Genomic DNA, 15868 nt, shown 5'->3' on the forward strand with positions numbered 1-15868 from the left:
TTTGGTTTTTTTTTTTTTTTTTTTTTTTTTGCTTTTTAAATACAAGTCATGTTTGTATATTCATAAAAAAGATCTGGGCTAAATCTTTGGAGTTTTCTATACGTATGTCTAATATCAAAAGGTGTTGGTAAGTTTCTAATCAATCATCTTTTCATGTTAAACTGCTTCTGTATCTAAAATAGATGTAGATTAGGTATTGATTTTGCACATATTAGCTGTTTTACCGTTTTGTCATATTAGGACTGATAATTCTTAACACAAGGGCTGTTTAATAGCTCTTATTAAGCTTTCAGCCACATCTCATTGACAACTTCTTTCTTCTTGCATCTGCTATGAGATAAAGGATCCAGTTTTTAGTCTTTCAGTCATGTCACGATTAAGCAATCTGAACTTGTCTTCTCTCTGTTGCTGTCTTTAAAGTCAAGAGTGATCAGTGGGCCTCAGTTAGTCAGGCCCCTGTTATCTTAGCTGTTATCAAATTTTCAAAAACTCTTAACAAGCGCGCTGGTTTTAAGTACTTTGCCATCAGTAGATGTTTTCACTATTGTAGCATTTGTGCATGTGTGCCGCTATTTTAGGCTATGCTTGCTGCTACGTTAATGAGTCGAATAACCCAGATGATAAGACTTTAAAATTACTGCCACTTGTCAGCCCTAAGTACTTTCTCTACAGCTTGTTGCTGTCTCTGTCTTATGTTCTTGTGAAAATCAGTTTCTCCCAAGGTTATGTTTGCATGTTTAAAGCTCATTAATTGCATTCAATGTGCTTGTGAGTGCAAGTGTCAGATAGAAATTTCAAAGCTGCTATGTTCAAAGATGATAGCTCAGAGGTATGATCACAGGTTTGAACAAATCAGGAAACACTTTGAAAAGCTGTGATTTAACGCTGGGAAGAACAAGAAGTTAAATAGAGAAACATTTTTCCTTTAAAACATGCATTTATTTCCACATACCAATGACAAATCTTATACAAGAACTAAAGTTGCCTGTGTTTTGTAATCTATCTCTTTCATCAGTCTTCAGCTAGTCATCATCTTTGGCTAGTTTTCACTAGAACATCTGGTGGTTCATTTATTTTGCCCATGGAGAGCAATGGAGGGATGTGGGCCATTGAGATAGTCTGGCTCACTAGGATGTTGGAGCTTGCCAGGTATGTGGCCTGGCCTGCCTGATAAAGAGCCCTGCTCCATCATTGCTGAACTGGAGGAGAAAATTCCCTAATTAGAATGTCAAGAGCCTTGCTTTGGCTAAATTGTTAGACTAGCACTACGCTCTGTATCACTGCCACCACACTCTGAACTAGGACACGTTTCAACTGTGTGTGGTGCTCTGACTTGTGATGATGGAGCACAAGCACAGAAGTTTCTCTCTTCTCTCTTACTGGCGTTACACTGACTAATGTCAGCAAGAAATAGAGATAAGTAGCCATTTTAATGTACTTTACTTTGTCCCTTCAGTGTTGAGAAACTCAGCAGTTCAAAGTTTTGGTCGAAAGGTTCGTAGTTTTGGTCGGAAACAAACACATTAGTGTTGTATTAATTAAAAATAAAAATAAAATTAAAAATAGCCGCACAGCAAGAAGGTCCTGAGTTCAATTCCACCATCAGGCCGGGGTCTTTCTGTGTGGAGTTTGCATGTTCTCCCCGTGTTTGCGTGGGTTCCCTCCAGGTACTCCGGCTTCCTCCCACCGTCCAAAGACATGCAGCTTGTGGGGATAGGTTAATTGGAAAATCCAAATTGTCACTAGGTGTGAATGTGAGTATGAATGGTTGTCTGTCCTTGTGTGTTAGCCCTGTGACAGACTGGCGACCTGTCCAGGGTGTACCCCGCCTCTCGCCCTACGACAGCTGGGATAGGCTCCAGCGCCCCCCGCGACGCTGAAAAGGAAAAGCGGTAGCGAATGGATGGATTAAAAATATATATAAAACAGAAAATCACAAAATGTAGAGATCTTTAAAAACCAGTGATTGCTTATTTTCTCATAACAAGAGATATATGGAAGTCATGTGTAGCTCTTGTAGCCATATATGCTAATTTTCATAATCTTTTTGTTATTTTAGCCTGTGTCTTCAAATAGCTTTATTTTGGTCCAAATGGTCATCCAAAATTGTACGATGAGGCGTTGCAGTGTTTGCTTTTTGCCATCAATCGTTCCTGTGTAGGTTGTCTCTAGGTGCTCCGATTTTATCCCACAGTCCAAAAACATGCATGTATTTAGTGATTCTAAACTGGCCGTAGGTCTTAGTGTGAGCATGAATGTTTCTGTCTCTCCGTGTTAGCCCTGTGATAGACTTGGTGTACCCTGTGTCCCTGTTTGTGACAGCCTGGATAGGCTCCAGCTCCCTTGCAAACCTAAATTGGATAAGCAGTAAAGAAAATAGATGGTTGCATTGAATTCTAAGATGATGAATGTACAGTTAGATCAGTGGTTCCCAAACTTTGTTTTTGCTAGGCCCCCCTTTGTTTTACAAGAAAAATGTCCCCCCCCCCCCCCCCCCGCGCGCGCGCGCGTGCACACACGCACAAACACATCCTCCAACCACACACACCCATATTTTGCTCCATTGCGGTTTATTTCACACCTCAAACATTTAGTAAACAATTAAGCAAATACAAGTAATCTGCAATAAATTACAGGTAGTAGGAAAATAAACTACTAATGTCTACTATTAGTCCACACCTGCACGGGTATTTTTGAAAACGCAGCTGTTTCGTCCACACGTAAACGGCATTTCGAATCACCGAAAATGGAGATTTTTGAAAACTCCTTTTTTGCGTTTACGTGTGGACGAGGAATACAGAGTTCGTCACACAACGTCAAAGGTATGTGCCTTTTTTCATGTCATGCTGTGCGCCACATTATTGTTTACATGAGATGAATTGCAGAATGGCAGATAGAGACAAAATGCTGATAACTGCAGGCTTTACACGCTTGCATATACACACACAGTCAAAGGAGCTTGCAAAGAAAAGCGTCTGGACTTCTTTAAGTTACTTGAAGACGTTTCACCTCTCATCCGAGAAGCTTCTTCAGTTCTAAGGTCAAATGGTGGAGAGTCCCAGATATAAACCTAGTGGGAGTAACCCCCCACAGAGGGACAAAAGGACCCCCTGATGATCCTCTAATCGCCTGAGCCAAGGTGGGAAACTGGGTGTGGGTCCCAATCAGCCAGAGTTTCGGGTGTGTTCATTGTGAAACCTGGCCCCACCTTATCATGGGAATTCCTGGGATCAGATGACCCAGGATGTGAGTGGGCGTTAAGGCGTCTGGGAAGGGATCTCAAAAACTGGATTATTTCCCTTTCATACTCCCGCACCAGTTGAAGGGTGTTCCTCCCAAAATTTAAGGCAATATGTCTGTGAAGGTTCTCAGTCATCCAGGTCATCGTAGTCAAAGGAGCTTGCAAAGAAAAGCGTCTGGACTTCTTTAAGTTACTTGAAGACGTTTCACCTCTCATCCGAGAAGCTTCTTCAAGTAACTTAAAGAAGTCCAGACGCTTTTCTTTGCAAGCTCCTTTGACTACGATGACCTGGATGACTGAGAACCTTCACAGACATATACACACACAGTTACTGTCCCTCTATTTACAAAGGCAGAGGCATCACGGTGTGATTATTTTACTGTAGTTGTTTTTTTCCTGTGTAATAATATTCAACATTGCTATCAATACATTTTTCAAAAAATGCCTCTCTGTGCAAAATGGGTTTAAAAACATAAACAACTGTGGGATACTGTTTGTCTGTGGTTTGAACCGGGGGAACAAATTGTGGCAGCATCAGCCTGATATTATTTGTATCCCACTGTAACTTTACTGTATAAAGAGCTAACATCTCCAAAATGTCACCAGTAGTTAGTCATCACAAGTGTTTGTGAACTAAAAATCAAGAATGTGGGATACTGTTTGTCCATGATTTGAAGAGCCCAGTGCGTGCTCCCAACGAAGGGAAAACCAATTCTGCAGGGGAGCCCAAAGGGCAGATATGCTTCACCATATTTTCTAGTCTTTGGCTTAGAATGAAGTTGGTTTGGAAACATATTCAGCGATGCTTCATGTCTTGCCTTATATTTAAAACATTGCCAGATGAGTGACTGGTAATCAAACTAGTAGTGTCAGTATAATATTAGCCTGCCTCCTGGTTGATAAATTGAAACAGAACTGCTTCATGACCTTGCTGAAGTAATAACATACTGCTGCACACAGTCAAGTCAGAGACGCTGACAGATGAAAGATCTGTTTGCACTTGATAAGTGTTAGCTCACCGTTGTGGGCATTTTGTGTTTGTACAAGGTGATGGCCAGCAGTAAGCATAAAAAGGGGTAATGGCACCAACCAGTTCCCCACATTTGCCTTCTATCATTCTGAAAATTGTGATGAAAAAAAGTTAATTTGGCCTTAAAATGAAAAAGACATGTTATATTAAAGACCCAGCTAGGTCTCTGTTAAAACCTAGCTGGTAATGGCTTAAAAGTTCCTTTCTTGGCTGTTAGGCACTAACTATTAGTGTAGTTATTCTGTTTGGATACCAATATACAGTTATTGTTATCGACTACACTCATATTTTGATTATATTAATATGGTAATTAATTTTTCTCAAGTATGTTGGTTTGCACTGTTGTCCACAGCAAGGTCCTGGGTTTGAATCCACCATCTGGCTGGGGCCTTTATTTGTGGAGTTTCATTATCTCCATGTCTGCGTGGGTTCTCTCTGTGTACCCCCACTTCATTCCACAGTCCAAAGATGTGCACTAAGTGGTGTTAGGTTAATTATTGGTTCTAAATTACGTATGAATGTGGCACGATCCGATATCCTCGTGTCGGTGTTGTTCCCACATCATCATAATACATTTTGTTCCAGGTTCAACATTGCAAGTGACCAATCACATTGTTGTGACATCATACTTTTGCGACTTTGGAAAAAAACACCTTAAAAAAAGAATCTAATTAACGTGCAAGAAACCGCCTCTGTCCGCCGATCCAGCAATTTGAATTCTTTTCATTTCAGGATACTATTCTTTAATAAACGGTAAGCATTATACATATTGTCCTTGCAACACTGGAATGTCATAAATGAATGAATGGCTTGGCTTGCAAAAGTATGATGTCACAACAATGTGATTGGTCACTTGCAATGTTGAACCTGGAACAACATTTATTATGATGTGGGAACAACACCGACACGAGGATATCAGATCATCCATGAATGTGAGTGTGAACTGTTGTCTGTTTCTCTGTGTTAGCCTTGTGACTGTCGGGCAGCATATCCATGGTGAACCCTACCCCTCTCTGTACAGTAGCTCGAGTAGTTTCCAACCCCGCCCCCCAACCAGCCTGAATCGGATAAGCGGAAAAGAACAGATAGATGGACACAGTAAACAAAGATGAAAGTGAATTTCACTGGTATCATTTTTTTTTCCAACATATTCTATAGATATATCATTGTCTGTGGGTTTTGTTTGTTTGTTTTTGTTTTTTGTTGGGGTTTTTTTTGGGGGGGGCACAATTATCCAGTGTCATCATAGCTGTTGTGCAAAAATATTGGCCAGGCACAGCCACAGACGAATAAAGCAATCCTGCTAAGGGCTTATGAAAGTACTCTGAGGGAATTGCTAACATTTCTCATAATGTAGACTCACAGTTAACTGCCCTGTTAATGTTTCCTGGATCAATCTGAACAACCCCATTAGACGACAAGCTCTTTATTACAGGTTTCCTAACTGTAAGTAATGGCTTTGATTATAGCTATCACATACGTTGGAAATATTTCGCCTTATTTGATGCATTAATAGAGGAAACGGTAACATCTTATCATCTTTTCTTCCATTTTGATGTCATACTCCACAAGGGCTCTTCTTACAGTCTAATAACTTCAGATATACTATCCATGTTTAACCTGGAGTTCCTCATGCATTAACCAGTGTGAGATGTTTGAGACTTTTTTTTTGCTGGCTATAGAGCTTGGAGAGCGCTTCTCATACGTTCACCTTGGAATATTTCGGAGCATTAACAAGGTCTAGTATTTATTAACACTTTGAAATAACAGACATATCATGACTTGTCACTTTTCTGTGAAGTTTTATGCATTTGAAGGCTGTTAAACCCCCTGAGCCTAGGGCTTTACTGATCTCCAACTTTTTGTAGCTGGCTGACTAGAATAAGCCCAACAAACATTATCTGTTCTTGTTGTGCTTCATTGCAGATTTTGGCACAGCTTTTTTGCTATCTGTTCACTTTCCTTACTTTGCAAACATTTTCACCCTAATCACAGATTATAAACTGAAAATTGTGGAATAGTGGAATTGTGGAATATGACCACGTTTTAGAAGTACCCAGGAACCATTAGTGGTACTTCAGGGACTGTTATCGCAGTCAGATGTGAGTCTCATTTCCCAGCTAATGTTGATAACTGAAGCGGATTTTGCAGCATATGCCCAGGGCTATGAAGGATGTACTCACTAAAGCTTAATCAGTGCTTTAGCATCTGTTTTTGTGACTATTTGATTATGACGGTGTGTGCGTGGAGGGGGTGATTGTGTCCTCCCTTCCCACATCTTTGTTAAAATTTAATTGCTTTTATAGTGTTTGGCAAAACAGCCTATTCTGATTTAGACTAATTTGTATTCCTTAGGCTTTTCAAATATTTTGTCCATGGGCATTTCTATGCATGGAAGGAGAAAATATTAAAATAATTTCTCTATAATTCAATTGCATCCAAATCTTACTAATTAATAAAAAAAAGTTTCCTTGTGCCCAGCTGTGTGTTCTGCACTTTTGGTGAGCGCTTTGCTGGAAACCTGAGGAAGTGCATTGTCCTCTTCAAAAACATTTGAAAGGGTATTTTTTACCCCTTAGCTGTAAAAGGCTGATGGGATAGTGGCGTCATCGTATCGAACAGGCGGCCTTCATCATGGACACCTAAGTTTGTGAATGTGATAACTCGAGAACGAAGTAACGCAGGAGTTTGAAACTAATAGTATAGGTGTATCTCCTATGTCCCAGACTAGTTCTGATCTCACTGACCTTGACCATGACTCAGAGGTAGGGATGGGTATGTTTCAATTCCTTGGAATTGTTTGCCATTTTTGCAAACGATTCCCTTATCGATTCCAGTCGCCCCGAATGACGTCACCACTTTGCGGAGCGTCATTTACCTGGCAGGAAACACAGCGCCTTAGTGGCTCAAACGCTCAAAAGTTTGATTATATTTTACGAGAACGGATGACAACAGGGCAACTTGCAATACTTGAAAAGTAGATATTTCATTTAAGGGAGGAAACACTACGAATACGCAAAAGCATTTGCTCACAAAACACACGATGACCTTAAATGAATGTCGTGTTTTTAATTCCGCTCCGGACTCGTGAATCTCAGCAGCGGCGGTAACGTTTGCACGTCTTCTCCCGTTAATGCGGCAGGTAAATAATCAACTAACAGTGCATATTATGTTAGCACGATCTGCCTTATTACAAAACCTGCCATTACTGTGCGCTGCATTTAGGTGACCATGATGAGAGAGACAAACAGAGTCTGGCTGGCTCAGATGCTGGCAGTTCTTGCTGCAGTCTACCGTTAGTGTCTCCTTTCAGGTCAGGATAGACGAATGTCACCCAGCAGTGACTAAGTTTGTGGTAAAGGCTTGCACCCATTTGCCACAGCAGATGCCCCCGATTATCGGTAACTGAATGTGTTTAATTGTAGGCAGGGACTGGATATTCTTGTGTAATTGCTACTGAATAATTTATGTTATACTTTGTTATTGCTACAGAAGAATATTTATTTTATTATTTTACATTTACATTTTTTTTTTTTCCTGGGGACCCTGTGACACCCCATTGAAGAGCCGTAGGCTGGATCTCTTAAGATCTCACTGTTGGGTTTGTAAGGCCATGTTACTCCTAAATTTCTATCTTCTTCAAAGAGAAGATATAAAACAAAGTTCTAAGCTAATTGAACTTAGTGTTCTCCTTTTTAAAAAAAAAAATCGATAAGAGAGTCGATAAAGAATCGAATCGTTAAACAGAATCGAAAATAGAATCTGAATCGTGAAAATCTTATCAATACCCATCCCTACTCAGAGGTCAACTTTTCTGAAAATCTTTGGAACAGGATAAGTCCAGAAGGAAATCACCTAGGATTTTCAAATTCATACCATAGGTCTACCTGCTAGAAGGCTGAGGGTTACCACTGGTTACTATCAACTGCAGACATTTTTTTGTTGTTCATTTGGAACCTGAGTGTTTATTTCCAGACCATCATAATTGTGCTTTCAGGATTGCACTTTTCATATCTCACTGTAGGACCAGTCACAACATAGAACCCAGGAGAGAACAACAAAGGTAGAGAATAGCATTTATCGGGCTGTTGTGTTGATGTAAAAAGAAGCCGATATGTTGAAGCTGACACACTAAATCCTCCATCCTTTTGTTCCTGCCGTATTTGTGTCACACCGAAATTGTCTGGGGATGGTGTGTGGAGATGGAAGTGAATTTACTTCCAATAACCAGAAAGATGCAGTGTTATTTTTGTCAGGCTGTTTGTATTCATACATGGGCACTGGGGGTGGCCTGAGTTCATTTGCAATCGTGAGGGATGTGAATGATGAAAGTCTTATCAAGTCCAGGCCTTGGTACTCTGGGCTGCCCAGAATAAGAATGACATTCTTTGTTTATTTTTTCTTTTAATATTAATTTGTGTGTTTTCCTCTTATGTTGATAGCTACACAAAACTCTTCTTCAAAGGGTATTACCAGAATATGTACACATCTTATCAGCTTGACATGGCAGGAGTGCTTGTGGTGGTTTCATTATGGAGGGACAGGGACTGGAGAGATGTCACAAGCATTTATCTACCTCTTATTTTGCCTTTGGCATTAAAGACAATGCAGCATGTGTAACTGTGCTTGCAGGTAAGATTAAGTATTTTTGAGTGTACTCATATGGTGTCACTGAAGTTTGATAATGGGGGTGACAGTATTTTCACAGGCATAGAAAAAAGAACAGTCTACTCTTTGTTTATATTAGAACTAGACTGTTTAGAAGAAATAGTTTTTCATCAATTGATTTTATTTTCCCTGGACTGCCTCAAAGACATTCTGGCAAACCATCAGGCGACTCAGGAGAGGAAAGCATTGCTCTACCTGCACTGTGTATAGTGCAGATGGAGCGCTGCTGACTTCAACTGAGGACCTTGTCAGGTGGTGAAAAGAGTACTTCGAGGATCTCCTTAATCCTACTGACATGTCTTCCGTAGAAGAGTCTGGGGTAGAGGGGGGTGACTTGTCTATCTCCGGGAGTGAGGTCACTGAAGCAGTTTAACAGCTCCTTAGTGGCAGATCTCCTGGGTTGGATGAGGTTCGTGCCTGTACAATGTTGTGTGAAGATCAGGGCCGGTACCTCTAGATTGACAGACCGAGATGGTGGGTCCCATCTTCAAGAAAAGGTTCGGAGGGTGTGCTTCAAGTATAGGGGGATCACACTCCTCCGCCCCCCTGGGAAAGTCTATGCCAGGGTGGTGGAAAGGAGTCCATCCGTCAGTAGTACCTCTGATACTGGAGGAACAATGTGGTTTTCGTCCTGGTCGTGGAACACTGGACCATCTTTACCCACTCGAGGATCCTCGAGGGGGCAAGGGAATTTGCCCAACCAGTCTACATGTCTTTTGTGGACTTGGTGAAGGGATTCGTTGCATCCGTTGCTATAGGCCATTCAGTCCTTATAAAGCCTTTGCAAGAGCTTGGTCCCTATAGCCAGCAATAAAGCGGACTAGTTTTTGGTGGGTGTTGGACTCTGCCAGGGCTGCCCTTTGTCGCCGATTCTGTCCATAATTTTGATGGACAGAATTTCTAGGTGTAGCCAAGTGGCAGAAGGCTTCCATTTGGGTGGTCTCAGAATTTTATCTCTGCTTTTTGCAGATGATGTGCTTCTGTTAGCTTCATCAGGTGACTGCCTCCAGCTCCCAATGGAGTGTTTCGCAGCTGAGTGTGAATGACAATCAGCACCTCCAAATCAGAGGCCATGGTCCTCAGCTGGAAAAGGGTGGAGTCCTGACTCTGGGTCAGGGACGAGTTCCTGCCCCAAGTGAAGGAGTTTAAGTATCTTGGGGTCTTGTTTACGAGTGAGGGGAGAAGGGAGCGTAGATAGGCAGATGGATTGGTGCTGTTATGATTGTTATGTTTGATTGCCTGCTAGGTGGCGCCTCCACGGCATAGTGAGATAATTACACCTCTGGACTGACTAATATAGGTTTGCTTGTTGGCACACACCTCCCAAGAAGTTTGTACTTTTTGATGTCTGAAATGAGTCTGTTACTAATTAGCATTGATTAGCAAATATCTGTATATCTGCATTTCACTTGTACAGTTTGGTTGTTGAGCTTTATCAACCATCTAGTTAGGGTAGAATACTCAGTCATCTTCATCACTTCTGGTTCCAAAAAAATAAATTAAAAAAATGGCAGCAACAAAATTTGGAGCACAAAATGAATAAGTGATGTCATGGTGTCTGTGTCCTTCTTTCATATTGTAAACGTTCTGATGACAGACCCATGCATATGTTTATTTAAATGATAATGATTTCTTTTTGGCAACTAAAATATGCGTGCTGCTGATCACGGCTTGGTGATCCTGTCTGCTTGGAGGTCATATCTACTGGTAGAACCTTGTACAGTCCCACTTCAAAGACAGTTTAGTAAAACAGTTAATATTAAAAAAAAAAAACTGTTAAGAAATATATGAAATAATTTTTCTAAGTTTCCTGAAAAATTTCCTGCCCTGTGTTGTGTGCATTTCAAATTTGTCTGTGTGGGTATTTTGGTCCTTCCAGTATCATGTAGCTCACTCAATTAAGATTTTAGGTAAGCATAACTGATCTATTGTATACACTTGAGGTACTATCTTATCAGAAAGTACACATTTAAGAAGAGGAATGAAATGCTAGTAATAACCAGCTAAAGTAATATAAAAAGCCCCGACTGATCAAACAGAATGCCAAATAATAGTCATTTCTTGTCAATCAATGCCTACAATGCACAACTCTGTTTTTTACCCTCTTGGGGAAGATTTGTGGTGAAACAACCTGGTTTTCCCCTCAAAGTTACTCTGTTTGGTGGATTGTAAAATAACAGACAAATGCTTAATGTAACATTCACGTCTCTTCTGAAAACTTGTTTTTCCTCTCAGAGCCCTTCATTTCAAGGTTACATATCAAACCAGATTAACCTTGTTGCCACATTTTTAGTACACCCCACTAGTTTCCCTGTCATATGAACTGAAATAGCTTTTAAACTGCGCCTGGGGTATTCACGCTAAGCTCACTCATAAAAGCCCCTTTCCATGTTTGTTCCAGTCTTGGCCTTTAGAGACCTGCTGGTAGAATCTCAGCTCAAAGCAGTTATATTAGATGCTGATCGGTTCTCACTGGAGGTTTGCTGTGAGAGCTCTGCCACCAGCCAGAGCCCACCAGTAGTTTAAATCAACCTATTTTTGGCAACTTGTAACTGTTTTCAGTTACGCAGTGTGAGTTGAGGCATATTTTGGAGAAACATGTATGAGATATTTAAGTACATACTATAGCCAACCTTAATTTTGTGTCTTGTTTCATGTATTGCATCAATTGTTTGAACATAGTTGCTTACTTAGTAGTTTTATTTTTGCAGTCACAACAAAATAAACTTGCTAAAGAGTTATGTTTAGTTTGGCATGTGCTCAGGCTATTCTATTTACCCTATATTTGTTTGTGTACAGAAACGTCTATGCAGTAATTGTCTTGTTGGCACAAATTATAATTTGCAGCTGGAGCAGGTATTGTGAAAGCGGAGGTATTGCTTTCTTTTGAATTTGATTCAGTAATGTTTAATAAAATCATTGGTGTCACTGACAGCACAGAGATGGATTAGCCACCCACATGTTTTCCTTTCCTTTCAGGTTACCTTGATGGGAATAAAATGATTTAGACACAACAAAAGAATTTCTGTCCAAGTTAAATCTATTTGAATACATTTATTTTTGAAATATTGATTTTGCTCGCTTTTAGGCTATGAAAATAATAGCTTCCATCAAATGAACTCTTTTTGTGTCCTTTACTAAATAACTGCATAATGGAATTTGAAGGAGAGGAAAAGTTCCAGCATTTTCGGTCATTTGGTGAAGTATCTGGGAAACCAGCAACACAATATCTGTTTTTTACTGGGTTAGAGGTAACTATAGAGTTACTGCACATTTACTAAAATATATATTTTTAACTTAAAAAAGAATATGCATAAAAACTGTCACATGTCAAAATATGTAAATCCAGTCTCTAAGTAAGCTTGGACATTCACACCCATTTATCCATTCTCTGCGGACCTGCCATGCTCGCAATGTTCAATGAACTGACGTCTCCTTGCTCATTCACTATTAAGAAATCTGTTGCCTTGACTTTTCTTTTCTTTTTTTTATGACTTGGGCTGACCAAACGAATGCATTTCTTTCCTCTTAATGCTCTCCTCCAGTACCAATTCTACACAGAATGACATATTAAAATAGTTATTTTGACTATTTAGACATTCCTCTGTTTGCTCCTTCCTTATAATTTGCACTAACCTGTGTCTCCTTTGTGTTATATTCAATAATTGTCTACTCATTATCAATTCTCATTACATGTGTTTGGCATAGTATAGCCTTATACTGTGTTTGGCTGATGCAGTGACTAAATTGCTCCTGGAATACATAATGTACCTGAGAAGATAACAGATGGCAGAATATATTATCGTCATTACTTTATTATGTCTGACAGTTGGCTGGAGAAAACATGTTGCATGCATTAGCATAAATATCATCTTTACAAACAGGCACGCTCATAGTGGGCCCGCTATCATTGTTTATCACAGATTCTACTATAATCTTCTTGCAGACAAACTTTGACAAGTAAACACATCAGGTTTAGGTGTTTTGATGTAATCAAAAGAAAGGTAGGATTTTGTTTAAAAGGACAAGGAATCACAGCCTCCTAAGCAACGCTATATTTAAGTATGTGTACTAGGAAATACTGCACAGGAAAACTGTAACAATACTGTGTTACAGTTTATAACCGTAAAAGGCTGATGGGGTATTGTCGTCAATTGCCGGGCGAGCAGCATGGAAACCAAAATTTGTGAATGCGAGAACTTGAAAACAAGGCGACGTAGAATTTTGAAATTGATACATTGGTGTGAGTACTAGGAGGCAGAGGGGATAGCACTGGTGGTTTATTATTTTGATTTGAAGTTGCTAGTATAAATTAATTGTCTTTATTTTTGTACAAGACTTCTGTTTGAACAGTTTGTCTTTACCTTATATAACTTGATATCCTTGAAATTGTTTTCATCAGTCTTAAATTAAACTAAATGCACTTAATTTAACAGAAAAGAAAAGCTATTGATAACTAAGGAGTTTGTCTCATCTTGTAAACTACGCCTTAGACGATTCATCAAGTAACTCAAATAACTTTATCGCAAAGAAGCAGATTTTTTTGCTTCAACCCTTCATTTACTGTAAGGGTTTGCGACTAAAACAGACCCGTAAGAGAAATTTAATGAGGGGATGTGTGTGAGTGATATGGAACCAGTGTCTGTCTAAAAAGAGGGTGAACAGCAAAGATGCAGAGCCATTTCCAAACTGGTTAGCTCAGGTGTAGTGAAACAAAGTGTGTTTGTAGTATTTAAAACAGCAGTGCCTGCTACTGTAACCATCATTACAAACTTTACTGGGAAAAAGCTAGCGGGAGTCCTTACTCAAACCACCTATTCAGCAAGCTTCAACATTAAGAAAAGCGAACTTAATGTTGAATGGAAGCAGCTACATTTTGTTTTAATCAGCAAAAATCTACAATAAAGCTACAGAAGTCAAAATAAAATGAACTGTTAATACACTGCTTGAATTGGGTAGCTCGCTGAAAGCTGACTGCAGCAATCCCACTTGTTGTTCCAGTGATACTTGCAGCAAGCAGATTTGAGTCTAAAGTGGGGGCATGGGCTACAGCACATTTATTTATAGAAATTTAAATTATTCTAAAATAATAAATTAGATTAATTGTATTATTATAAAGTTGTTTTTTAATTTAATTTTTATAATTATGATTTTTTTTTACTATTATACCTGAGATGGCTGAATGCTTTGCTTCTTTGCTATTGCCAGATGTTACTTTACAGAGAAACATAGTTACTTAAACATGCACACAGATACACAAAAATTCTGTTAGCACCAAATCACAAAAATGGTCACCTCAGAGTGCTTTATATTGCTTTATACTGTAAGACCCCACAATATAGAGAAAACCACAGCAAATATTGTGCTATTGTAGGGTCTTTGCCAGTCACACCTTGAGGCATCTGTTATTTGGTGCTATATAAATAAAACTGAACTGAATTAAGAGTCTCACTCAGCAGTATCACCTCAGATTATTTAGAAACAAAAACCATATTCTCGCAGTGTCTTTGATCCCTCTGTTTGTTATGCAATGCTCCAAAAATTACCTGTTGTCCAATTTGTAAAGTGCAACATTTACATTTCTGTTTTAGAGCTGAGCTCTGAGAACCTGCGTACCTGCTTCCACATTGTTAATGGCTACATATATTTGTCAGCTACAGAGTTTCTGCAGGTGAGACACAACAAAAGAACACTTGGACTTCACATAACTCTTATATTGTCATAATACATGTTGGCATGCTGATCTGCATAAGTTTTTACAGAACTGAACCATCTACCCCGATTATTCCCTCCCCAGAACTACGCAGAATCCTTGTGTCGATCGTTTTGTGACCTGCTGAAAGACATCACAAATGAAGGGCGGGTGCAGGTGCTCAAGGTACTCCCATTCCTCCCCTCTCACAAAAAGTCAAGTCACGTAGATGTTGTTTTTCCAAAATCACAGCTGATTGTGTCTCGTTCTCTTTTATTGTCTGGATTTATTTTTCATTGCTTTTGAGTTCAGCCACTGTGAGAGGTTGTTGTGCCTGTGTGGCCACTGAAGAGCAGGTGCGCTGAAAGCACCATTATATCCAGTAAAAGGAGACACATAAACATTTACTCACACAAACTGCGCAAGCACTGCTGCTTATTAACTGACACCCCATTATAATGCAAGAGGAGCTATGACTTCTCATTACTAATAAAAGAATTTGAGAAATGGCACATAAGGAATATCAAACTGCTCACTCTAGACCCTCTTACCTGCAGCATCACCGTCTTTGATTATGAATACAAGAAGCAGCATTTAGTTTTCTTGGGAAAGTAATACAAAATGTAAAAACGCTGCGTCTTTCGCGTACTGTACCATCTATAAAAAGAGGGATTTTCCCATAATGACAGAAGTTTCTTTACATTTTTATGTGGCTGACCCTTTGTGCTCCTTTTCTGGCTTCCTCCTGAGATTTTCCTGTCAGTTTCTCTCTGCTCCTTTTGCTTACTCCACCCTCTGAGGGTCGCCCTTCATCCTTCCTCGCCCTGTGTCCCTGCAGGTGGTAGAGATAGCTTTAAAGGTTAGCCCCATGCTGGGAGCCCACATGTTTCAGCCCCTGCTGCCAGCTGTCTTCAGAGGTATTGTGGATGGTGAGGTGAGTTTTACCTTTGCATCTTGCTCGAATCTACGCTGGAACTGTGTAAAAGGAGGAACCTGTAAAAATATGTTTTTCATTATTCACCACATATTTAACCTTAAATTTGTCTTTTAAGGTTTCAGTTCTTTCTTAAGTGTTAATAGTCCCGGCCCTTCTTCTAATTTGTCCTTTACTGTCACTTGAAATGAATTCTTCAAAGACTGTATAGTGGCAATTACTGATAAGTCAGCTCAGTTAAAGGTTACACATTCACAGGATTCTGCTGTGTCAGTGGGTCCATCTTTTCCCTCTTATCAAGCT

At 39.7% G+C, this 15868-nt stretch overlaps 1 protein-coding gene across 1 annotated transcript in view; it reads left to right on the plus strand.

Annotated features, from left to right (window-relative positions):
- ipo11 (importin 11) overlaps positions 1-15868 on the plus strand; it is a 132687-nt gene that overhangs the window by 77002 nt on the left and 39817 nt on the right. Inside the window, exons 23-25 of the mRNA XM_085425826.1 lie at positions 14531-14610; positions 14737-14817; positions 15470-15565. Of these exons, the coding sequence (XP_085281952.1) occupies positions 14531-14610; positions 14737-14817; positions 15470-15565 (257 nt within the window). The remainder of the gene's footprint in view (positions 1-14530; positions 14611-14736; positions 14818-15469; positions 15566-15868) is intronic.

The sequence above is a fragment of the Rhamphochromis longiceps genome, linkage group LG12 (assembly GCF_057381845.1).
Source record: "Rhamphochromis longiceps isolate RC_006_pf linkage group LG12, R_longiceps_female_GT1.1, whole genome shotgun sequence".
Taxonomy (NCBI): domain Eukaryota; kingdom Metazoa; phylum Chordata; class Actinopteri; order Cichliformes; family Cichlidae; genus Rhamphochromis; species Rhamphochromis longiceps.